This window comes from Arvicola amphibius, chromosome 9 (assembly GCF_903992535.2).
Source record: "Arvicola amphibius chromosome 9, mArvAmp1.2, whole genome shotgun sequence".
Lineage (NCBI taxonomy): Eukaryota > Metazoa > Chordata > Mammalia > Rodentia > Cricetidae > Arvicola > Arvicola amphibius.
This window is the reverse complement of record NC_052055.2, coordinates 98,355,631-98,381,697: the sequence shown is the minus strand read 5'-3', so window position 1 is coordinate 98,381,697 and position 26,067 is coordinate 98,355,631. Positions and strand designations below refer to the sequence as shown.

General features: G+C 46.0%; 1 protein-coding gene across 1 annotated transcript in view; it reads left to right on the top strand.

Annotated features, from left to right (window-relative positions):
- The first annotated feature begins 5,941 nt into the window (after positions 1-5,941).
- The window catches only part of Fhl2 (four and a half LIM domains 2), a 70,946-nt gene continuing 50,820 nt past the window's right edge, over positions 5,942-26,067 (top strand). The window contains exon 1 of the mRNA XM_038344274.1: positions 5,942-6,023. Coding sequence (XP_038200202.1) covers positions 6,015-6,023 — 9 coding nt within the window. The 5' untranslated portion in view covers positions 5,942-6,014. The remainder of the gene's footprint in view (positions 6,024-26,067) is intronic.

Below are 26,067 nucleotides of genomic sequence, written 5' to 3'. Positions count from 1 at the left end.
TGGGGAGACTAGGAGGTAGGAGACAGGAAGTCGAGAGAAGAGCAGAGAGACCTGGGTTCAAAGGACTTCCCATCTCCATTCACTCAAAGCACTCAGCATAAATAAAGCCAAAACCCTGAAGAATGGTGTTCTGAGCACCCAAGAAAGGCAGTCACGGCAACAGGCAAGCTCAGTGAGGAAAGGAAGGGAAGAAACGTGGGCTTTCTTAGTCAAGGTTTTTATGGCTACAACAAAACACCGCGACCTAAAAGCAAGTTGGGGAGGAAAAAGTTTATTAGGCTTACCTTTAGCATTGCTGTTCATCACTGAAGGAAGTTAGGACAGGAACTCAAACAGGGCAGGATCCTAGAGGCAGGAGCTGAAGCAGAGGCCATGGAGGGGAGCTGCTTGCTGGCTTGCTTCCCCTGACTTACTCAGTCTGCTTTTTCATAGAACTCAGGACCAACCCAGTGATGGCACCACCTACCATGGGCTGGGCCCTCCTCCATTGATGGCTAATTGAGAAAATGCCTTGCAGTTGGATCTCATGGAGACATTTCCTCAACTGAGGCTCCTTCCTCTCGGATGACTCTAGCTTGTGTCAGGTTGACACACAAAACCAGCCCGTATATGGGCCTATTGGACCTCAGAACTGACAAGAAACACAGACCCCTGATGGGCAGTGCACAGGGGCCATAGCTGCTAGCTGCACTCTGACAGGCTCCGGAAGCCACAGCACCAGGATCCCAGGAGGAACACAACCACTGTCGGCCCACCCCCAAACAAGGAACAATAGTGTCAGAAGATTTCAAGATCCCATGGTAAAAACGCCCAAGTATATAGACATAGGCCAGGGGCAGGAGACTGGGATTCTCCAGGAGACCCTGCTGTGGAGGGCTCTCCCTACTCAGGATAGTAGGCAGCCAGGGATATATTCTCCCTTCTAAGTCTATCGCCTCTCTATGCTTGTTCATACACAAATGAGGCGAAAAATCAAGATAGAATCACTCACTGTGCTGAAACTAAGTTGCTCCTCTGACCTAAGGAGATATTAGGCTTGAGAGATGAAAACCAAACTCCCAAACCGCCATCTGTAACAGGCATGGTAATGACACTCCCCCTGTCTCCATCCTCACACCAAAAAGACATCCAGATTTAAACAAACCAGCTGGTTTTCTCCTGTTCTGTCTTGGTGTCTCTACAAGCACAGGTACTTCCTAGTAACCTGCCTATTTTATGTTCTTTTCTGCTTCTATTGCTTCATCCCTTCTCTGTCTACCCAAACAACTCCTGTACATCCCATCAGGATGTTTATTCTCCTGTTCTGTGGGATAAAGTATAGTACAATGCAACTATAAGTAAAGCTAGTAGAATGCTTTATGTTCTCAGGCACAGTGGTTCCAGCTTATACAGCTTGGAAGGGGATAGGTAGATAGATAGATAGATAGATAGATAGATAGATAGATAGATAGATAGACAGACAGACAGATAGATGATAGATAGATAGATAGATAGATGATAGATAGATAGATGATAGATAGATAGATGATTGATTGATTGATAGATAGATGATAGATAGATGATTGATTGATTGATAGATAGATGATAGATAGCTAAACGATAGATAGATAGATAGATAGATAGATAGATAGATAGATAGATGATAGATAGATAAATGATAGATAGATGATAGATAGATGATTGATAGATGATAGATAGATAGATAGATAGATAGATAGATGATAGATGATTGATAGATAGATGAAAGATAGATAGATAGATAGATAGATAGATAGATAGATAGATAGATCCTTTCTCAAAATGATAATGGTGATGAAAATCTTTGAACAACACTATAGGGATCTTGTCCATCTTTACTATGCATTTTGCAAGCTGAATCACTGCTTACTCTAGGCTCTTGACGTTGGTCTCTGAAGTTTTGGAGAGCACAGTCTAGAAGCATCTTTTTTGAAGCTGCAAAAGATGAACAAATGCCACAGTCATGACCAGTTCTCCCTGGCATGCCTGGGCCTGCATGATCAGAACCCAGAATGCCAGGCCCCAGCTGCCACAGATGCTGTTCCCTCCCACCAGTGGTGGCTCCAGTGGGTGGGGTATGAACGTCAAACAGACTGCCTGCCACCCACCCCCACAGCTGTAGCAAGAAGGATGCTACTCACAGAGACGGAAATATGCCACACCGAACCTCAGGCAAAGAGATCCTTTTGTCAGAGGAATTTACATCTATCAGGAAGCTGCCATTGATAATCTAATCATCCCTTGCTTTTCTGCCTCGAAGTTACCAAGAAGAAATTTTTCTCATCTGTCTTGTCTGATAGGAGACAGTAAGACTCTCACTTCAGAGAGATCCTATTCCATATTTGGGAGCTCTGTGGAGGGTGGGGGAATCTGAGCAGAAAGGTCTAACCAGGTTTCTCCTTCAGTCCCCTTTTCCAATCACAGTTTCGCGTGCTGGTCACTGTGGTGTTGCACTTATTCTCTTGCAAATCTGTCCTTGTTTACAGCATGTCACAGCTAAGAACCAGAGAAGGGCAAGGAGATACCTAGTTTTCCTTCACTTGAATCCTCCAAACTCACAGATTCTTTTCAGAAGGTCCTTCCTTGTGAGGACACTTGAATTCCCGGTCCTTGGTCAGTTCCTTTCAAGAGAAATTGTCTAGCTGGCTTTCTCAGCCCCCAGTCTCCTTGCCTCCCTCCAGAACCCCCGGGGCCTAGAGGCTGATCTCAGACTGGAAGTTCCAACATTGCAGGAGAGCAACTCTTCTTCATGACCACCGCGGCCAGCACCACCGTAGACATCCTTCCAAGAGCAAAGCACATGAAGGCGTTTGCTCACAGATCTACGTGACACAGGAGCATGTAGACTGGAGACTTGGAGACTACCTGTGTTTATGCTTAGACTGGTGAAGTGTGGGTAGAAACGTCACTGGACAAAGAGGTTGGAGGGAAATGGAAGCACAGTGGGAAATTCCAGACAGGCATGGTGGCTCAGGTTCCTGCTGACCCCTCTGGGACTGAAGCCTCAATTCTCCAGACTGTCTTTCTGAATTGGGGAATCAAAGCCCTTGGACTAGCCAAACCTTTCCTGAGGGTAATAGCCCTCCATAATGCAACACCATAGCGATAGGGGAAGAATCCTGGAGGGGAATAGGATTCCTCTGACTGAGGGTCTCATGAGCAAGGCAAGCTAGAGAATTTCTTTGTCACCGACTCTTCCATTGAAACGCCAGGGAGAGTTAATGAGGTACTTTTAGGTTTAACGGCTGTGTTTAAGGGGGAAGGAAAGTGGTTCTGATGTCTATAGCCCACACTGGGGAAGATGAATTATCATCCTCTTTGTGGTCTGCCTCAGAGCAGAATGAGCAGTGAGAGCCAGAAAGGCAGCACAACCTCAGAGATGTCTCGCTTTGAAGCCTCACTTTGGGAATCCCACCAGCCCAGTGACATCAGAGGCGGGAAATCAGGGCTATTACCCTCAAAAAAGGTTTGGCTAGTCCAAGGGCTTTGATTCCCCAGTTCAGAAAGACAGTCTGGAGGGTCGAGGCTTCAGTCCCTGGCTCTGTTCTTGGGTTCTGTAACCAGGCCACAACTGCTTGCAGCTGCCACAGACCCTTCTTCGTGACAGCCATCTGACAGGTAGGCTTCGGAAATCCAGACTGTTCTGTGCCTTAGACAATATCACAGGGATAAAAATAGTTGCCAGAGATGCAACTTGGTGGGTTGTATTTTCAGTATTTTCTGGATCCAGGGTTTCCACAACCCACAGTTGAATCTACAGATGCAGAAGGTGAAGTTGCAGAGATCTAAATTACCTGAGTATTAACCCGTGTTAATAGCTATGTGGCAGGCTTTATTAGCCATGCTCTCCTATCTTATCCTCCATTACCAGTCACCTCCAGAGTGGCCAAGCCTCCGTTCTTCTCCAAGCACTCAGGATGTCACATAAGCCTGAATTATCTGACTCGTCTTCAAGCCTAGTCTTTTATGGGATCCTAGTGTTGCTAAAATTTTGAAACAATGGTCACCCCTCCTCCTTAGGTCTCAATGACAAACTGAGGCATGATTGTGCTAAATTTCACTCTGGGGAACTATGAATTTGTTGGGCTTCCTTATGGAGGCTAGAGGAGGGCATTTCCTCCTCTAACCAGTTACCCCATCTATACCTGTCTATACCCAACAAGAATAGATAGAGATCCCTGCCTTCTAGTCTTTCCCCAGGCCAGGTGCAGAGTTGCCTAGTGGCAGGGAGTATCAGGATACTTGAGAGAGAACTCTGTCCCTCTATGGGAAGGTGAAACACATTGACCAGCCTTTCTGGGCAGTGGTGGCACACACCTTTAATCCCAGGACTTAGAAGACAGAGGCAGGCTGATCTCTGTGAGTCTGAGACCAAGGCTGGTCTATAAAGCAAGTTCCAGGACAGCCGGGGCTGTTCCACAGAGAAACCCAGTTTCAAAAAACCAAAACAAACCAAACAACAACAAAAACATTGACCAGGCTGGCTGGGATGAACGTTTGCAAAGGGGTGGGGTATCTTCAGTACTGCTCTGTTACTGTGAAAAGACCCCAAAACCAAGGCAACTCATATAAAAGAAAACATTTAACTGGGGGCTTGCTTACGGTTATAGAGAGTCAGTCCGTTATCATCATAGCAGGGAGCAAACAGGCACAGTGCTGGCGCAGCAGCTGAGAGCTTAAAATCCTGATCCACAGGCAGCAGGCAGAGAGAGACTCTGGGCCCGTGACACCCCTCCAACAAGGCCACACCTCCTCCAACAAGGGCACGCCTCCTAACCCTTTCCAAACAGTTCTTCAACTTCATGCAAATATATGAGCCTATGGGGGCCATTTTTATTCAAGCCAATACAGAGGGCAGCTAAGCTTCCCCAAGATTAGGACAGTTACTCATGACAGTATGCATGTGATTAAGATGGTTTTCCTCCTGCTACACTGTTTGATATCAATTTGTTTGGATCCTGTCCTGGCAGGGTGGAGGCAGCCATTTTTCTTCTCCTCTATAATTTACACAGTCTGTTCTTGCTGAGTAGGAAGGTGATGGATGGGTTTCCCTGATGCCTTGAAGAGAACTGCAGGAACCACCCTTGCTCACCATCTGCCCACAGCACTGGTTGCAGTGGTCTGAATTCCCAAGCTGCTTTTCTGTGGGAGCTCAGGCAGCTAGTGCCAAGCACACAGCATAGGGATGGTGTTGGGGGCAGGGGCCATGAGATACCACTTCCATCTGCTCATAAATTGGAAAGTTAAGGAGGTTCAGGAGTTCCTGCTCCCCTAGTCTTTTCTTTCTTCTGGCATACAGGCTGCCTAAAAGACTTCAGTAAACCCTCTGCTTCAGTTCCACACAGAATCTCTATGGTCACACGAGGATGACGGAGAGGGCATGACTTTCTGGAAATGTATTTCAGTCCACAGCCAAATGCATGCCTGGTGCTTGAACCCATGACTCCTTCTGTACTTTCTAGAATACTTGCCCAGGCAAATGCCCTTGTCCTCATAAGCTGGAGAAGGAAGGTCAGCGAACTCTTTCCAACAGGGAGCACCAGACACCAGGCTTTCCCTTCTGAGCCTGTGGAGGTGCTCCTGTATCCCCAGAAAAGTGCCCTCCCACTCATGCGCCAGCTGCCTGCAGCCTCCAAGCAAGGCATATAGCCTTGGAGGTTCTGGACCCAATGGCCTCCCTGTTTGGGCTGCTCTTGGATTGCTGAAATACACGTGAGGCCTAGGGTGTCCTTGAGACAGGCAGGCCAAATAGGAACGCGTACACAACAGCCTCTTTCCAACTGGGGCCTGAGACTTCTTACATTTAAAGACCAAAAAAGGTTTGCAGGAGTCAGGGTTGGGCTCTTATCTGCTGGGCTGGGCCAGTGGACATGCCTTATTTATAGCGCTGTTGACAGAAGCCCACAACATTGAGACAATCCAATGAGGTGCACAGCCTGCACAGCAGTGGCCCTCATCCCCACTGGTCTGGTGGCAGAGCAGAAGGAAGCGCTCTGATGCCACAGGTAAGGATCACATTTACTCGGGATTTTCCTCTTCACACCTGTCGGTTCCAGTACGTGTCTGAGTCATACTCCCATGCCCACTGTGCCTAGATGGCATTGTGCTCAGTGCCAAGGGTGTGCCCTAGACTCTGATAGGCGCTGGGACCTCAGGACACCAGCTCCCCAAATGGCTGCTGTGGTACCTGCTTAGATGCTGAGAACAACCCTAGCCCGTCTTCACCTTGGCCTGCCTCTGTGGGAACCAGAACTGCCAACCAGAAGAGCTTTTAGAAGAGAAAGCAAAGGAAGAAAAAGAAAATCCTAAGATAAACACAGGCTAGGGTCAAGCTGCGGTGTACTTAAGAACCCACCCCCACCCCCATCCCAGTATTTCCGGGAGGCCTGGGTGGAAAGGCCAATTACTGATGTGTCGGATTACTCTGGGAAAGTATGTTTATACAAGATGACTTACACGCTACGGCCGATGGTTTGAAAGTCCAGAGCTGTTGTGCACTTTAAAGCGAATGTGTGCGTATCTTACCATTTCTTGCCGCTTAGATGTACAGGACTGAGTGATGCTCTGGCAGATTGCATAATGTTCTCAGTATTGATAACCCTACTCAGGTGACAATCAACATGGCATAGGCCAGCATCTCTTACTAGACTCGATCATAATTTAAAAATATTCCTACCCCAGTTTTTTTTTTTTTTTTTTGTTATTTACTTGGTTGGTTGTTGTTGTTGTTGTTTTGATTCTGAAGCATAGACCAGGCACCCAAGTCTTAGGTTTATATGGCCTTATCTCACAGGTGCTGTTTATTGGTTCATTGCTGCTGCTTTCTTGTTTCTGCGAATTGAATTCTGTGTTATTATTGGGCTGATAACCGATTGGTCGGTGATAAAGCATTGGCACGTGGTGGGATTCATCCTGTCTTTCATTGAGTAGAAGACCTATTAGTTCAAATCATTGCATTTTAGAAACTTTTCCCAGTATTTACAAAAGATTAGGGGAGTGGAGTTAGAGGTCTGGAGTACTTGCAGCTCCTCCGAAGGACTGGAGTTTGGATCCCAGCAGCCATATTACAACCACCTGTAACACCCGCTCCTGGCCTCTGTGGATAACATGTACGTATGTGCATGTACACACATAGGTACATAAAGACACTCATACATATACAAAAATAAATAATGAAATAAATGATTTCCAAAAATGAAAAAGCCAAGGATCAAATCCAGGGCCTTGTGAATGCTAGGCAAACATTCGGTGACCAACCTAGACCTCCCCAGCCTTAGAAAATATAATATAGAAAAATCTACTAAGAGCTGTGCATTCTTCCCAATACAGGGTTCTCTGACTGTGCAGACACCATCTGTTGTTAAGCATGTTTTGAACTTGTACATTTCATCATCCTACTTAGTGCTTCCAGAACTTTCCATCCAAGATCCTAGACCAACTCATTCTTTTCCTCAGTTTCCAAACCTAGAGTGAGGATACCTTGCTCTTCATCTCAGAATACTTAGTACTTGGAATATGTGACCCTGGTGTTCATTTTAAGTCTTGTTTACCCACCAAAATAGGAGGTAAAACCATATTCTTGGTGCTTATATTTTCCATTGCTTTTTTTAAACGATACAAATAGTGTTTACTTGTCATAGAAAAAGCAGAACAGCAGAAAGAGAAAAGGAGAAAATTGTGTGTGGTTCTACCCATGATAACCATTCTTCCATTTTTACACTTTTTCTTTTTTCTTGTCTTGATTTAATTTTTGTTTGTGTATGTGTGGGACATGACTGTATGTGTATGTATGTGCATTCACATGTGTGTGGTGCATGTGAGGGTGGTACAAGTGTGTGCTTATGTTTGTGGAGGCCAGAAGTTGACGTCAGGTTTCTTCCTTGACTGATCTGTACATGAAGGAAGAGTTCATTATTCCAGCTAATCTAGCAGCTTGCTCCAAGGACCCTCTGCCACCACGTCATCAGCACTGGATCCTAGGCTGACTGCTACACCCACCCGGCATTTACTCTGATGCTGGGGATCTGAACTCTGGTCCTCAAGCTTGTACAGCCAGTACTTACCTGCTGAGCTATCTTCTCAGTCCCATTACTGCCTCTTGATTCTAGACATCCTTGCTGAAGAGCAATCATCAACATAAACAGTTTTAAGGGGGAAAAGGAGATCTTCAGCCATTTGGGTTATATCTTCCTTCCATAAGGAAGTGTTTTTGATTCATCTTAAAATAGGTTGTTCATTATAATTTAAGAGGACCTGGTTTTTTATTTTAAAAGTATATAACTACACATTAACTATAAATATACTCAGGTTATATGGTAACCTATTTTAGGTCTAATTTATGGTCCACATACTTTTACTGTCTACTCAAAATCCCATGTTTTGAATACTGAGTATTTCTACATGGCAGTGTGATTCCTCTTAGTTCTTGTGTTAAAATACTAGTCATGGTTGCACAAATGGGATCAAAAGCATAGCTGGAGATTTTGCCAACATTTTATTAGACTGTACCAACCGGCTTCTAGGTCAGATGGGTCCCGTGATTTCTCCAACTTTTACTGCAGCCTTTTGAGTCGTACAGAACTCAATTGTTCTTACCCTCCCTTCAAAACCTTATCATTATTGCCCGTATGCATGTGTCCATGTGCCATCGCATGCTTGTGGGAGTCAGGGGACATTCTTTGGAGTTTGTTCTCTCCTTCCACTTTTATGTGGATTCTGGGATTGGATTCAAGTCATCAGGCCTGCACCTGCAAACACATTTCCCTGCAGACCGAGCCAGCCAGCCTCACAAATTTGTTTTCCTGAATTTTTTTTTTTGTTAATACCACTGGTTTATCCAAAGCGTATCACTTTATTCCCATTGTGTTAAACTGAGAGTGAATATAGAAAGGAACAAAGAGAAGCCTTGGGCAATCTGCTATGTAACAGATGTGCTTCCTAAATATGGTATTTTAAAAGCTAAAATTAGTAAAGATAAATATTTTAATTTTTTGGTGCTGGAAATTGAATACAGGCCACTGTCATACGACACAAGGCCTCTGCCATTTAATTTTTCATCAGATTTTAACTTCAAAGAGTGCGTTTTACAATTTACTGCTTCGTTTGCATTTAAAGTACACATAGGAATAAAAAATAATTAAAAACAGGTTTTTGTTACAATTTAAAAAATAATATTCAGAGTCAAATCAAAAAGGAAAAACCCGTATCAGTTAATAACATAAAATATATGTATCTAAGTTTGACTTCTGTTGCTGTGACAAATATTATGGCCAAAAGCGATTTGGGGAGGACAGTGTTTGTTTCAGCTTCCAGCTTCCAGTCCATCATGAGGGGAAGTCGAGGCAGGAACTGAAGCAGAGACCACAGGGGAATGCTGCTTACTGGCTTGCTCCTCTTGGCGTGCTCAGCCTGTAGGAAGCAGAGATGGATCCCTGACGTCTGTGAACACGGCAGTGGGAAAGACCGGGGACAAGATGCAGAGATGGAAACAAATGTGGTTTCTCTAAGGCCCAGGAAATCCACGAAGTGTGTGTTTGAAGTCTAATGATTTAGGGACTAGGGCTGGTTTACTTTTTTTTGTTCTTGTTGGAGATTTTCTAACACTCAATATTTTATGAAAGGGAATAAAGAAGTGTCTTGGCCCCTTCAAATAAAAGTGGAAAGAGAAAAAAAAAAGGCAAAGAACCTGACCATGTTGTAGGCAGCGCAGCAGTCATGGTGGCTGGTGTGTCTGGAGGGATTTTTGGTCAGTGAATGCATTTGTCTGCCTCCGGCATCCACACAGAACCTCACATGTCCTTACGCACACACATACCGTTTGTATTTTCTTTTTCATTCAGCTTGAATGGGAGGGAGAAAAGAAGTGGGTGCTGAGGTGTGTATAGGCCCAGCCTGCACTGTTGTGAGTGTATCACACAGCTATGCTTGTGCCCCACAGGGCTCATGCCCTTCTCTGAGGAGGCCTGTTAGATCCTCGCAGGTGTGGAGGCTCAGAAGCAGTGAGTGGGAGAGCAGGATGGGGACCACCCACAGTGAGAGCAACGCAAATGGGAACAGAAACTGGAAATGCCAACCTCCCCTCCCGTAGATTCTTCAGGGTACCCTGCATCCCTGGAGCTTGGTATTTACCTTTCTTAGTCAGACTCAGAGCTGGCACAGTGACTCACCCAACTGTCTAGCAAACATTTGGGAAACTAAACTGTACGGGTCAGTTCGTACTTAAGAGTTCTGGGAGTCCTGAAAGCCAAAGGGAGGAGCTTGGATCTTTCTCCATTTTGAGATGTTGGCTGGCAAGCAGGCTTGATGTTCATTCTTGACCCCTTTGTATACCGTATAAGAACATGGTGCTTAGAATAATGTTTTAAGTGGCATTTTATTGGGGACTGAACACTAATATTTGATGATAATGTACCCTTGAGTAGATCGTCTGCCTTGGGATTCTCATTCTCCACAGTGTGGGGGTGGGGCCAGTGTGTTGGAGGTTGGCCAAAGGATGCTCTATAAATTCCAAAGTTTAGAAGCTTCCATTTCTGAACAATCATCCAATTTTTAGCCACAGTCTTTTAATTAATTTTAGGAGACATGTTTTTCTCTCAAAATACAACTTAGGGAACAAAAACAGTATAGTCTTTATTTCAAAGCCAGTTTTAACTGTGTTGAACTGAGGTCCCATGGTCAAGAGTTCTTCTCTTCCAACCCCAGAGTCAGAAGACAGAAGGCTGTCAGAGAAAGTCAGCAAAAGAGTGGTAATGTACAACAATCCACAACGCTAAGAGAACTGATTACCCACACAGACAAATTTCACTGTAGGCGCCCCTTTCTTTGCCCCGACAAACTGAAAATGCGAAGAAGTCCTATAAGCAGGTGCCAGTGTGTTGGCCCTCTAGTGAAGCACACCTGGCAAGCTTCCTTGAGAGGAAGAAATAATCCCAGTCTCCATGCCATTCTGGCACACACTTCCAGGTGGAAAAAAACTCTGCAAGATGTAGGGAAAGGTTGAGAAGGGACCTTGTGATTCAAACACGGTCCTCAACAAGTCAGGGGCTTAGGTTCCCAAGTGCCAAGGTCACAGCGCCAAGGTCAGTCTCCTTCATGTGAGGAGATGGGGTGGAAGAACGGAGAGGCCGCAGTCCTAGACTCTAGCAAGAGCAGCTGATCCTCCTGTCTGGCTGCTGATCCACTGGGCGGGGCCTGGCTCTCTTCCCTCAGCTGCTCTCCTTTCCTAAGCAGCACCCCTCTCTTTCCTGGGCAATACCAACGAACCAAGCCCAAAGCAGGAGCATCCAGACAGCCACAAAGACCAGAGTGCACTCAACCTCACATCTAGCTGCCTTTACAAACCTGTTATTGTATGTGTAACTTGAACTCGAATACAGCTTGCCCTCCCCAAAACCCTAGAAAGGCTTCCTGAGTCAGCACAGCCAAATTCTAAGCATGGCCGGCAGACTCCTGCATGATCCAGGGGCCAGAAAACTAGTCCCAGCCTGCATGTCCTCCTCTCTATTTAGAGGTGTCCAATCACATTGACCTCCTCCCAGCTGGGTCGAGGACCTTCACACTTGATGGGGCTTCTATCCACCATGCACGTACCTAAAAATCACACATCTTAGTCTCTTCTTTATCAAACCACATCTGAGATCCACCTGTCACCCCATCTAAAGCTGACAGTCACCTTCTAGTGCCTCATCTAACTTGCTTCTCCTTCTATATTTTCTTCAGAGCATTATCTTACACATATATACACCTGGAAATACTCTATGTGTATATACATGTATAAATGTGGCATGTACAAAGTTATCCCTCTTTATATACAGAGAATTCGATTCAGGATCCCTTGGGGTTCTAAAACCTACAGATGTCCAAATCCCTAAAATAAAATGGCACAGCATTTACTTATGAGGAAGCTATTCATGTTCTCACACATCCATCTCTAGATGACGTGCCAAGAGCACTGAATATGCAAATATGTAAATATGATGCAAATGCCATGGAAACAATGGCTTCACTTTCACAACCGTTAGGTACTATTATAATCCCTGGCTTTCAAATGAGGAACCGCAGTGAAATCCACACAGCTGAAGCACAGTGGTGACTACATCAGTTTCATATTGAGGCTGTCCGTCGGGATCAATGTTCTGTCTTAAACCTGTCGAAGTTCATGGTCTTCTAGCCGTGAAGGTGGGAAGTCTGTCGTGTGTCTCCGTGAGCTAAAAGTGAGGCATTAGAATGGAATACACACTAGAACAAATTCGTTTCCTCGACTTTGCCAGCTCTGAAGGCTGCCTGTGTTTAGAGCCTGTGGCTCCTGCCTCCCCTTCCAAGGCAACAGCAGAGCGTCTTCAAATCTCTCCCTGACGTTGCCTTTCATGTGGTAAGGGCTCTCAGGAGTGCACTCGGCCCACCCAGTTAATCCAAGACAATTTCCTCACGTTGTGACCCTTAATCACACATGCAACGCCCATTCTCCTAGTCAGGCACCATGCCCGCAGGTACCAGGGATGGAGTGTGTACATCTTAGGGGAATGGCTCTGTGGCAGAAAGCTGGCTTAAACCCCATCACCCTGAGAGGTGTTCTGTAGCCTCTTCCCGTTTGTTATGAGAGAGGTGGGAAGCCCAGGAGCCTGGCTTGGGGTTCCTATGGGAAACTGCACGGGGTGGTTCATTCTTCTGTCCTGCTGGTTTGCAATACAGGGTGCCACAGATTCCCAGTGAACTTGGAAAATGGCCGTATCTCACCAAATCATCAGTCTCACAGGAACCCCAAACATATGATTGAGACCACAGATATGTGATAAAAATCAGTCTCAGGAGAAATGAAAGCCCTGCTGGAGACGGGCTGAGCTGTACCTCCCTCTCACCAGGAGCCTGGTGACTGTGCAGAGTGCCAGGAGCAGCAGGCAGACCCTGAAGGAGCCCTGGGACAGAGGATAGATGGAGGAGGGGCCTCTAACTCCTGAAGGAGCCAACAGAAAGACCAACCTAGTTCAGTGTCCTCCAGGACAAACCAGGCCCAAGTAGTCAGGAAACGGAGGTTGTTCAGACCAGGACAGGCAGAAGCTCTAAGAACAGATCAGCAGGGTAGCAGAACAACGTGATGTATCAAGACAAAGGGAACGGTGGGCACAGTCACGGGTCCACAGCAGTTGCCAAAAGCCCTCTCTAAAACAGGGGTGACTGGTGTCAAAGTCAGGTTGTAGGGTCTACGGGAGTCTCAACTTCCTGAGACTAGACAGAGCCCACAGGCAATGCCAAGGCTGGCAAAGGAGATGCCCCAGATAGCAGGCTAACTTAGTGGAGAGAGAGAGAGAGAGAGAGAGAGAGAGAGAGAGAGAGAGAGAGAGAGAGAGAGAGAGAGAGAGAGAGAGAGAGAGAGAGAGAGAGAGAGAGAGAGAGAGAGAGAGAGAGAGAGAGAGAAGATTCTTTAGGTCTCAAGCAGTGAGTCTGAGCGGAAACCAGGAGTCAGAGGCAAGCAGCAGCTGTCAGCACAATGATATTCACAGAGTGGTGTTTGAACTTTTCCTCAGAAGGCCATTCACTGGAGTCTGCTGAAATCAGCTAGCAATTGCTGGGTTAACAGGAGGGACAGGAAGGCATTTGTCAGAGTGTAAACTGTACATGGCCTAAGTGGATGGAAATGAGGACATATAGCCACTACAAGGGACAGTAGAAGAGAAGGTTTTCATTGTACATGAGTGAGAGTCCAGAGCAGGGAGAGAAAGCAGCAGACTGGACATGACCAGCAGACTGAAGTCGGGCATGAGAGGGGAGGGGACTAAAGCTGTAGAGAAGAGAGAGAGGGAGGAGTAGGGACCAAAAGCAGAGGACCAAGAGAGTGAGGACCAAGCAAATAAGTGGCTGAAATGGCAACAACTTCATATATATATATATGAAAGAGAAGCTGGGGGAAGGGAAGACAAGACCAAGACCCATGGTTAGAGCGGTTCAGGGTAGGGGTAAGGGTGGGAAGAGCAGAGAGGAGCCACAGGCACTGAGTGAGCCTGGCGGTCAGCAAGCTGCTAACAAGTACTTTGGTATGCTAATAGGCACCTCAATTAACTATTTGTCCTGGTCCTTTGGGACCGGACAATAAGAACCTTCAGATTAAAGAGCACAGGTCTAGGAAGAACCATCCATTTTCATGCTTGGGGTCAATAAGGCAGGAGCTGCTGTACAGAGATATGACCAGAAAAAAGTGATGACCCAGCGGAAACAGACAAATGGGAAAGCCACAGGGCTTGTTCCTATTGTTTGTGGCCGCTTGGTGCCGCATTCCTTCCTCCCAGGTGTGAGGCAGGGCCCTTTGGAACTGGAAGTCTATAATCTACTCTCAGACTAGATAGACGAGAGAATTTCCCTGTGGCTAACTCCTAAATGAAAAGGCAGGAGAGGTTCTGGGGAGAGGGCTCAAAGGGGTAAAGCCCTTGACTCACACACATCAGAACCTGATTTTGAATCTTCGGAACCCACAGAGAGCTACACACAGCATGTATTTGTACGAGGTCTATGGTGAGAAGGGAGGTGGCCATGTGAGAATCCTTGGAAGCTTTTAGAGTAGCTATCTTTGCATTTACAGTTGCAAACAACAAAGAAACCCTGTCTCAAAGAAGCTGAAGGCAAGGGCCCAAACCAGACGTTGTCCTCTGACCCCCACACAAGCATCATGGCACTCATATGTCTGTATTCAAACATATATGTAAGTAGTTCAACTCTAATTCCTATAGATAGGAAAGTTAGAGGACAATTTTTGTATTTCATGACTGACTTGGGAAAGAGGGGTTCCAATTTCCATGACCTGGGCTCCTATGGCTTGCCTCAAGGGAGAAGGAGGAACAGAGGGTCAGGAGAAGGTCAGTGAGGAATTTTGCTCCCGAGGCTTTCATTTTGAGCTGTCATTTCCCTGAGCCTCAGCATTTGCCACCCTCTTGGCTCCCAAACCCTTCTGATGATCCTATCTAGACCTAACCCATAAGAGGCACAGGGCTGTCTCCACACGAAAATATACAAATGTTCCTGGACCTGCAAGAACCCCAAAGGGGCCTCTGTTCCTCTAGGCCGGTGATTCTCAAATTTTCTGAAGCTGTGATCTTTTAGTGTGGTTCTTCATGCTATGCTGACCCCCAACCATAAAATTATTTCCATTGCTACTTCATAACGGTAATTTTGCTAGTGTTATGAATCGTAATGTGCAGAATATCTGATAAGCAGCTCCTAAAAGGGTCTAGACCCACAGGTTGAGAATGACCACTCTAGGCAGAAGGGACCAGGGGACCCTCAGCAAGCTCCTGAATGACTGGGTAAGGGTATGTACCTGCAGTCAGTAAGTTGTGCCCTGTCTGCCCTTTGCTTGCTATGTGTGTTGCAATGTCAGAGAAGAGAGGCGAAAGTACACATTTACAAAGTGTATTGCCCAAACGGAGGCCCTTTGGAGAGTTCTTTAAATGTGCTTCAGAATGGCAGTTAGATCAAAGCAGACACCACCACATTAGCATGGTGGAAGTTGAAAACAATGGCTCTCACCAAGGACTTTTACTATGTCTTTTCAATATTTACTTACTTGAACCTTGCCATGATGTTCCAGTTGTCTGCCATGCTCAGCGCAGTAAGTAGCGTGCTGTGCTGCAATAAGAAGCAGTACACTGACCCTTCCAGCCCGCACGTGTAGGAGGCCACACCATCTGAGGTTGAAGAAGAGCATGCTTTGCAGCTCACCCAGTGACAAAATTGCCCGATGATGAGATTGCCTAACTTCATGGTTCTCAGAACGTTTCTCCATTGTTTAAGGGATACATGCTTGTTGGGTCCAAAAGTTTGCTTTTGGGAAAGTCTCTGTTGCCCTTCCTGAAGGCAAAACCAAAATCTGTTGACTGGAATTCTCAGAACACAGACACCCGGGGCTCCAGTGGTGCTGCTGACACTATAAGCATGTGGCTTCTGTGAGCTTGCCTGCAGACTCACATATTTGAATTGCTTTCTTGTAGAAAATCAGAAAGGCTAAAGTCCAGCTGCTTTCAGGCTGACTCTAGGAGCCTCCAGCACTATCTGTCAATATTGAAGAGCTGGCCCTAGTCACTTGCTAGTTTATGGCATGGCTCTAAATTAGCCTTTAGCCTCTACTATCCTCTCCAGGGGTTCAAAGGACTCCCGCCTTGTTTGGGTCTCCACAGAACTCTTCAACCCTTGCCCTCCTAGCATACTGAGTCTTGATAGTTGCGTATCAAGTCCATGGAGGCAGACCAATGTATTCTGAACAGCAAAATGAAATACGCTAGGAAAAAAAAAATACAAAATCAGAAAAGAACCTGAGCCTCGGAAAGGAAGATTAAAGAGTTCTTTCACAATAGTGTATTGTAGTGGTATTATTCTAGCGCCCTGTCTGTCCAAGTCGAGAAGCGGCTATGACTTGCCCTCCGGTGCCATTGCTGCCGAGTTCCTGATCTCTGGACTTAGACTGTATGGTTTGCTTCCTCTCTGTTTTCGTCTGGATTCTTAGAACGACTCGCCTAATAGTATGCATTCTCTCAAAAATCCTCCAACTGCGGATGACAAGGTTTGAGAGAGCAGATGAAGCAGCTTCCCAGTTGTTCAGTTCGATCAGCACGTGTATTTTTTGAAAAAGAAAAAAAAACAGTACCAAAAGTCTGCACTTTTCCCTGGAAAGTGTCAGAATCACTGGTGTGGAACTCTCAGAGAAGCACGAAACAGCTACGGTGATGACGGCCACGGCAGCCTCTGCGCGTACGCCAGGCTCCATGGCATACGTGGAGCTCTGAGCATTTGCGTACGTATGCTCTGCCCCAATCCCCTCCGTGCCACGTCACGAGCGGAAAATACCCCAGCCCGAAGCTAGGCCTTACTATGAATTGTATGAGAATCTGTGAAACTGCTCCCGCATCCAGCCTTTTCCCATCATGGAGCAGAAGGTTGATGTGGGAAACCCCTGCTCTCCGTCACAGCCCCCTTTCCTGCTGATCAGGGAGGAAGACAGGAGCCCCTGAGCACCCCCCCCCCCCCACCGCAACACACACACACCCATGGAACAGCCTCTGCAGCCCTCGGCAACATGTCTTGAGAGAGCAAACTGCAAAGGTACTTGAGTGGACATGTTGTTCCCATCTTCGCCATGTGTTTTTCATTCCCGTTCTGGTTACTCTTGGCTCTCCTTATGGAGCTTAGTTAAGGTAACGTGGTTGCAATTGCTTTTAGACATCAAAACTGGAGAGTTGATTTGTCTGGGGTGGGCTAATGAGGATGCTACGTGGCTAAGACAGAAAGCACATTGCCTTTCTAGAGATCTGGAAAATTCCTTTCTTCCTTCTTCCTTGTGGGAACGGAATCTGTTTGTAAAAGAGCCCGGGGAGCTCTGGCTAGCGCAGATGGTAAAACTCAGCCTCCAGTGGAGCCGGAGACCACAGAGTGTGTGGCCATGAGGCTGCTGCGCTGGAAGCAGCTGCCTTTGGACCAGAGAGCAAGATGCAAAGATAAACATTCTTACTCTTGCAAAAATAGGGTGGCTTGCTAAAAGAGAAAGCCATAAAAAGAGATGATAATAATAATAAAAATAAAAGAATGGTCCACTTATTAGCTTAAAAAAAAAATCCTGAAATAGTGTTAGGAGTAAAACTTCTGTAGTGTGGTGGGTAAGATGGTTCAGCAGGTAAACACACCACGCACTATCAAGGCTGATGACTTAAGTTCTCTCCCGAAGACCCATGGTGAAGGGAGAAAGCTGACTCTTAGTTGTCCTCTGACCTTCTGACCTCTACATGTCCACATCCATGTGCAGCTGAGACAGAGAGGCAGAGAGGCAGAGACAGACAGAGACAGACGACAGAGACTGTTTTCATCTGGTACCAATGCCAGAAGTCTTATCAAGTCTTATCTCCAGCACACCTTTCTCTCTGCCCCTCTCTCTCTATTCTTCCACACTGCAGATAATTGTACTCATATGGTACAATTATTATAGCATTGTTAGCACATATGAAATAAGCTTTTGACATCTTCAAGAGGTTACCGAAGGTAACCCACCTTTGTGTTGATGCCATCTTGCCTTTGGTGGTGATCTCCGTACTGTTGACTAGTCCTCATATCTGAGTATCACTGCTAGCCTCAGTCCTGCAGCAAAATCTAGAATATCCACATTGCTCTGGGGGCAAAGTCAAGGAAGGGAAGGAAGAGTCACACCAGGGACCTGGTCCTAGATCACACTGCTTAGATGAGACTCAAAGAAAACACCCTGTGTGTTGGTGGTCTGAAAGAAAATGGCCCCCAAAGGGAGTGACACTATTAGTAGGTGTGGCCTTGTTGGAGTAGATGTGGCCTTGTTAGAGGAAGCGTGTCACTGTGGGTGTGGACTTTGAGTTCTCCCCGTGCTCAAGCTGTGCCCAGTGTGACATGTCCTTCTACCCTTCACTCCCTGCTGCCTGCAGATCAAGATGAAGATCTCTGAGCTCCTTCTCCAGAAACATGCATGCCTGCATGCCATGTCCCACCATGAGGCTAAAGGACTAAACCTCTGAAACTATAAGCCATCCCAATTAAGTGTTTTCCTTTATAAGAATTGCGTGGGCATGGTGTCTCTTCACAGAAATAGAAACCCTAGCTAAGACACCCTTCTTGTTCCCAGAGTTACTACTGTGGGATATTGCTGGATTCCTGGGTGCTTTGAGTTGCAGAGGAATAAAGAAATGAGAAAGTTAATGTCTTGACAGAGTGGGCCGCATGCCATGTTTGCTCTGACTTCCTTCTTAGCTGATAGGCGTGGGCTGGTGGTACAAATGCCAGCATGAAACCGGACATTCTTTGGTGATTTTGGAATGCAGCCCAATGAATCCATTCACAGTATTCTGATCAAGACAATGACCTTCTTCATCAATCACATAAAGCGAATGAGACCAACCTAGCCCATGCCAGGTGGTGACACTTCAAACTGCAGGCAGCCTTTAATTTTGACATCTTGGATCTGCAACGTCATCCAGTCATAGCTTTGCAAACAAAATAATAGGAAAACTAGTTTTCGTTTTCTGTAGTTGGTCTGTAGGTTATGTCTCATCTAGAACTATAATCCTGAAGTCAAAAGAAAATCAAAACAAAGGAAATCATAAATCAGAAGAAGATATTTACCTTTCTGTAATCCCTTATTTCCATCTCTGTTTCATTTCTCCAACGCTTTGCCGTATCTGAAAAAAGAAGTCTTTTCCCATGAACCTCTACTCTTTACAGCATAAGCCGCTGACTTCCAAGCCCAGCTTGCCCCACACTTAGGAAAGCCAGGAAGTAGAGGGCAAGCAATCCATATCATCTTCACTACAGTAGATAGGAGCCTCTTGAAAACCCAGATCAAAAAAGGCAAACCTGTTGTAATCCCGAGCTAACCAGTAGTTCCCCTGTGACTTGCCTTCCGATGCACTTGCACTGCAGAATATGTGGCATGTTGAGGAACCTGCAGCAGGAATCTGGGAGGGTGGCCTCCATTGGAATTCCTCTCTGGGTGCATTGCCCTCACATTGGGAACTACAGGATCCCAAGAGGGACAAAAGGCTAAAGAACGTAAAAATACTATCAATATTAATTCCAGGGGAGAACTAGCATAGCATGGAAGCCAAGACATTTTTTTCCTGTTAAATCAAAGAAATAAATGGGGAAAATGAAACCCCAGGACAAGGAGTCCCCGACAGCAAGGATTCCACTTATGAGCTCAGTACACACTGTGCTTCCCACTCCACTGATACCCTTGAACTTGGCAGTTCTGACTTCAATGTAATGATGTTGATTTGGGATAAATTTGTCTTCTTGATGAGAGCTGGGTTTATTTTCTTCCCTCAGGCATTTGGCTTTCTGTAGGACATATATCCACAGGGGATTGGTTCCAGACCTCCGGATACATGGGCCCTCAAGGGCATTGGATGGTGTCATGTTTGCACATAAGCCATGCACATCTGCACATAGACTACCTCCAGGCATACCTGGCACAATGCCTACATATCACGTCATACATGCAATGTGGTATAATACTCTTCATGTAGCAAATTCAAGATTTGCTTTCTGGAGCGTTCCAGAATGCTGCTTTGACCTTTTCTTATGCGTGATTGCTTGAATCCTTAGATGAGGAACCCACAATTTTAGGAAAAGCCAACTGTAACTGTGATCAATCTACTCCAACCCTGCCACTCAATTCGCTAGGGATTGACTGCTACCCTTTGAAGCCACATCCCTAACTTCCGGCAAAGCAGAGTGCCACTGTAGAGCCATTATCACTAGCACCAAATCAAACCCACGAAGACTCTGTCCTGTACCTATGAAGGACTGGCTATTCCCCGGGCTGATAGATGGATGATAGCAATATTCACTTTATTTCCACCAGAGAGCCTTGTTCCCAGGAGATCTGGAATAGATGGAGTCTAGACTGACTCTAATCTGTACCTCTCCTTTAGTCTGGCTAAGGTGTTGAATATGGCCCCCACCCCCAAAACTCATTTGCTGAAACCCTAATCTTCAACAACTCAGAGTGGAACCTCATTTGTTGATAGGGTTGGTACACCAGGCCACGGTGACTCATGCCTTTAATACCAGCAGAGGCAGGTGGTTCTCCGAGTTTGAGGCTACCCTGGTCTACAGAGTAAGTTCCTGGACAGCCAGGGCTTTACAGAGAAAGTCTCAAAAAAAAAAAAAACCCAAACAAACAAACAGAACAAAACAAACAAACAAAAGATAAGGTTGTTATAAAGGCAATCAGTGAAGACAAGGGAACAGCACGCATTCCAATTCAGTAGGATGCGTGTCCTGATAAAAAGGAGGACAGTCGGACGGAGAGACTGTGTGTGGATGTGAAAACTGAGATTGGGGGTGACGAGTCTACCAGCCAAGGGAAGCCAGCAATGACCAGCAACTCACCAGGAACTAGGTGGGAATCAAGGGATGGCTTTTTATCTGTGGCCTTCAAATGAGACAAGCCTACTGGCACTTTGATCGAAGATGTTTAGTCTCTAGAACTATAAGAAAATGAATCCGTGTGTTTAAATCACCCAGTCTTCTTGTGGCAGACTAGCACAAGGGCCGTCAGGTGGATTGTCCTAAAGAACGAGAACTGAATCCAAGCACTTAAACCTGCTCTGGAAGCATCGGCCAGTGCATTCTGGACCCCCCTCCCCTTCCCTGATTACTGTGTATTGCTGGGCTATCGGTGTGGGAAAAGAAAACAACCCTTTTCTCTAGCCTCACGTTCTGCAGATGAAGCTTGTAAGTCAGACTAAGAAAACGGATGGCCAGGAGAAAAGACACAGAGCTATGTTTGCTGAGGATTTATTTTCTTCCCCAGAGATGTTCATAGCAGAATGGAAAGCCAGAGAGGCAGCCAGACCCTGGAGTTAATAGTCCGTTTTTAACAAACAACAATGGATGTATGAATTGCTTTTTTTTCTTTCTTTTTTTAAACAAAGGAAAAAGGTGTTGGGCTTCTGGGAACAATGAATTGTGGGAGGGGAAGTTGGTGGAAGAGAAGTCTGTTGTACAGACCCACCATGGTGCCTTGAGGGCTGTTCTGATTCTGGAAGGTGGGCAGGGCCTCAAAGGGAAATTTACGTCTTGTTTTTACCCAGATGGGGAACAGGGGTGGCAGAACTGTTCTTTCTGCTTTGACTGTTTCTCAGATGCTTAGGCTCAAAATAACTGTTACACCGGAGTAGGGGGTGGCACTGGGGGTGGTACGGCCTGGTCCTTTTTGGTGGCCTTTTGCAGATCTGTATAAATGCCTTCCTGGAGTACAGAGACAGGAAAGCCTGCTGTGTAGGTGTGAGCCATAAAATGAACAAGGCACCTCTCCATAAAGATTATGCCAGAGACTTTGGCGTGGGGAAGGGGGAAGAAGATGGGCAATACGTGGCTCAATGCAACTGAGGATGGTTCCACAGATAGCTCCGGCTCTCCACATTCCCCACTTCAGTCGGTTATAGAAAACACTGAGTCGGAGATGTGTTTCTTGGCGTGGCTAACCCGGACCAGTGCACGGCATGGGCCATGTCCTCACCGAAGAGTGTGCTCTGTCAGGGCGTCTCCTCTGTGGAACCACTCGGGTGTACGGACGGCTGTGTTCTGAAAAACTTTGCTTTGTTTCCTTTTCGGTTTGGTTTGTCTTTTGGTTCTATTTTAGGAATATCTTTTCAGCTGGCTCATCTCCCCCACATATTCTAGTGGTATTTTTTTCCACAGATGCAATTTTTGTTCTTCTCATTCTGTTAGGGTATGTTGCCCTGCCTGACGTGAAACACCTTCGGTCTCTATTTGAAACCATTACCAAATTGCACGACCTACAGGCAGTTGATTAATTTTTACTTTGTTGCGGTTGAGAAATTATTCACAGAATTACAGGTTCCTTGTCAGGCACATAACCACTGGAGAACATCTCTTTCCCTTTTCAAACCACCATTAAGTGTCTATAGATACTTGGTGTAGAAGAGGCCTCCTGAGCCCCTTCCCTCTAGCTTCCCTCATTTGCCTGTGGGTTCTGGGGATGGGAGGGCCCAAGGACCCAGGGTGACAGGTACAACCTTACATGGGTCTTGCCAGTATCTCAAGTGCCATGAGACCAAGGCTGTAAGAGCCAGGACACATTCTGAAGATAGTATTCTATTCATTTTCCCCCTTCCCTGGCCTCTGGCATGCTTCCCACCAGTCTTTCACGATGTTTCCTGAGCCTTGGAGGAGTAATGTAGAGATCCTATTTGTGGCTGAGCATTCAACGGTTTCTTAATCTCATCACCTTAACCATGCATAAGTCTTGGCAGTTATTGTTGCCCACTACACAAAGGAGCGTCCCTTCCCAAAGATGATAATAGCACTAATCTATGGGTATACACATGATTCTTTAGGTAGTCATTTGGTGGGGACATCATGTCTATTTAGCAAAGCAAAGGCAGTAGCTTTTCCACTAGGGCCTATGATTTCCCCAGCCACAGGCTTTAGACGAGGTTTACAGAACCAGACACGGATTCCCTCCTGTAGAAGAGGCATCAAAACCAATCAGAGGATTAGTTACTCCTTCCGGAGATTTGTCACTATGTCACCAGTGGGTACTTCTCACCCGATCCCCCAGGAGCACAGTGTGCAGACTCCATAGCCAAGTAAGGTGTTTGATGACAGTTCTCCCCCAAGAACCTTGGTAGTACCATCTGACACTATGGGAACTAACCAGCAGGGTGGAAGCTTCCATTCTGGTTGCAGCTTGTTTTCTCTGTCCTGCAACCAAAGCATGAAGTATCTTCAGCAATAGGGTCTCACTATCTAGTTCCTGTGGGCAACAAGCAGCTATTACAAATGCCATTGTACAGGGTGTTCTCGTAAGTGGGCAGATACTCTGCTCTCACGCATACAGACAATAATGCTCTCAAATAACACTGCCTTCATGTCTATTGGAGCCTACATGTGTCTCCTCTCCCTCCTGGATGCTCCACTCTACTCCTAGGCAAAGGATGCTGTTTTTCGGATGAGCTTTTTTTGTGATTTATTTTGTTGTTGCTGTTTTAGGGGTGGACGGACAGGTGAGCTCTCTCGCTCTCTCTCTGTCTCCCTCTCTGTCTCTCTCTCTCTCTGTCTCTCTCTCTCTGTCTCTGTCTCTCTCTCTCTCTGTCTCTCTCTCCTGAACATATACAAACTTTTCATTCCTTATCATCATCCCCGAAATAATCTAGTGTATCAGTATTGTGTAGCATTTGTGTTGTATTGGTGTTATAAACCATCTGGGGATGATTTAAAGTATATTCAATGACATCCTTTGGTTATATCCCAAATACTCCACGATTTTATATAAGAGAGTCAACCATCTTCAGATTTGGGTGTCCTGGAGTAACTCCTGGAGCCAGTCCCCCCTGTGACTCCGAGGGATGACTATGTACACACGCATACACAATAGCTTACACTAGTGTGACAGATGACAAGTCCCAGAGTCAACAAGGGAGTCAACAAGCTGGAACCCAAAGGGAGCCTGCGCCTGTGAACTGGGAAAAAGGAGAATTGCCGTGACGAGGACGGGCAGGCTCTGGACACAGTTTCCACTCGCAGCTAACGATAAGAAAAACCTGATGGAAAGGCCTAGAAATGTCAGGCAGAAAGAGTTCACTGCCACGCGGCGTAGGTCAGGTTTTGATCTATCCAGGCCCTCACTGATTGGAGGGCACTCACAAAACAAAAGCTAAACTGCTTCGTTCCTTGTTGGGGTCCAGTGCTAACCCAGACCATAAATTATTTCTCTTGACCAGACCCCAACATAAACGATCTCTCTGAACTGGTGTGGAGGCCATTATGTTTGGATTTTAAATGCTTCCCCCGAGGTTCAGGTGTTGAGATTTTGGTGCCCAGCTGAAAGCACTTTTGGAAAATGGTGAAACCTTTAGGAGTTTGGCCTAATGGAAGGAGATTTAGGCTGCTGGCTAGTGCCCACAAATGGCACATTGACGTTCTAATCCCCTCCCCCCCCATTAGCCCCTTTTTTCCTCTTTGCTTCCTGGCCACCATGAGGTGAGCAGCCTCCTTTTCCGTATGCATCTGCCGAGGTCTTCTGTCTCACCACAGAGCCCAAGCAGCATAGGCTGAAGCTTTGGAAACCCCGAGTCAAAGCAGACAGACCTCCTCTCCATTATTTAAGCCGGTTCTCTCTGTCCTTTGGTCTCCGCTTCAGAATGCTGATTAGCGCAAACGTCAGTCTCGTCTAAAACTCCAGAACAAGGTTGGCCAAATATCTTAGTACTTTGTAATCTACTCAAGTCAACATATAAAATTAAGCACCGTGCCTATATTTCCATAATTTCTATACACGCTCTTGCCATACGTTTACCCCACTATCTTAACCACTGCGCAATATCTGCTTCAGTCACACTGTGTACTTGCACCGGCTAGAGGACCATCTCAGGCTCACGCCTTCATCTTCTGAAAATGGAAAGCTGTTTCCAGTTCCACCGCCCCTCCCCCACTTCCATCCTACCCAATGCCCCCAGGCAGTTTCTGGAACTTACTGAACTTCCTGTCTGCACGACTCCGACTGCTTTGTGGATTTGTACTTTTGTGGCTGGCTCATTGCATTTAACATACTGTCCTTCATTTCTACGTATGCTGTAGCGTATGTCAGAAGTTCCTTCCTTTTTAGGACTATGTAATGTTTGTGTGCGTCGTTAGACTGTACATGCTGTAGTTTGCTTATTCATTCCTCTATCTATGGCTGCTTCAGTTAGATGCGCCTCTCTGCCAGTGTGTTTACTTTCTACGAGAGTGGATACAAATCTTGCTTTCCAGTCTCCTTGATACACTTCTAGAAGTAGGACATGCCTTTCAGATCCTAGTTCTGATCAGATCTTCCCGGAGTTTCACCTTTACTCAGCTAATTCCCTCTCTTCTAGTCCTACTAGAAGGGGATGGGGAAGATTAATTCATCATGGTGGCACTATAAGCATGAGTCACTTAATAAATAATAGGTTCCTTCTTAACAGCTTCCTCCTGGGCTCCCTCCCCTGCTCCTGGAAGGATTCTGTATGCCACCATACACACTCCTGGGGAACGCTGTGGGAGCTTGCGTTTCCATTGCTATCATTCCAGAGATGGAACACAAAACCTTATCCATGCTTAGCAATCGCTCTACCCTGGGCCCTACGAACTCTGAAGGTCAGAATGGCCTCAAGTTCTGATATTATGCTCACATCATTCATTCTAAATGTGAGGACTCTGGATGAATCAGAAATAAAGGACTTCACTTAAAACCAGGAATAAGAGATAAGAGTCACTAGACTGCTTGGAAAGGGTTAATGAGACAGAAACCTCGTATCCCACAGTTTATTGTCTGAAAAATGACCTCCAAATGGGACAGCACTGATATTGATACTTCTTCTAAAGTTATACTTTCTTCCAAGTAACACTTTTAAACCAGCCCAGAGATAACACAAGACGCGTACACTAATATCCTCTAACTTTCTGTGAATTTTTAGGATGGACTGGGTGTTCAGGATCGGGTTTTAAACTGAGATTAGAGAAAGTGGCTGTAGGCATCTCAGGGAGAAAGGGCACCGTGTG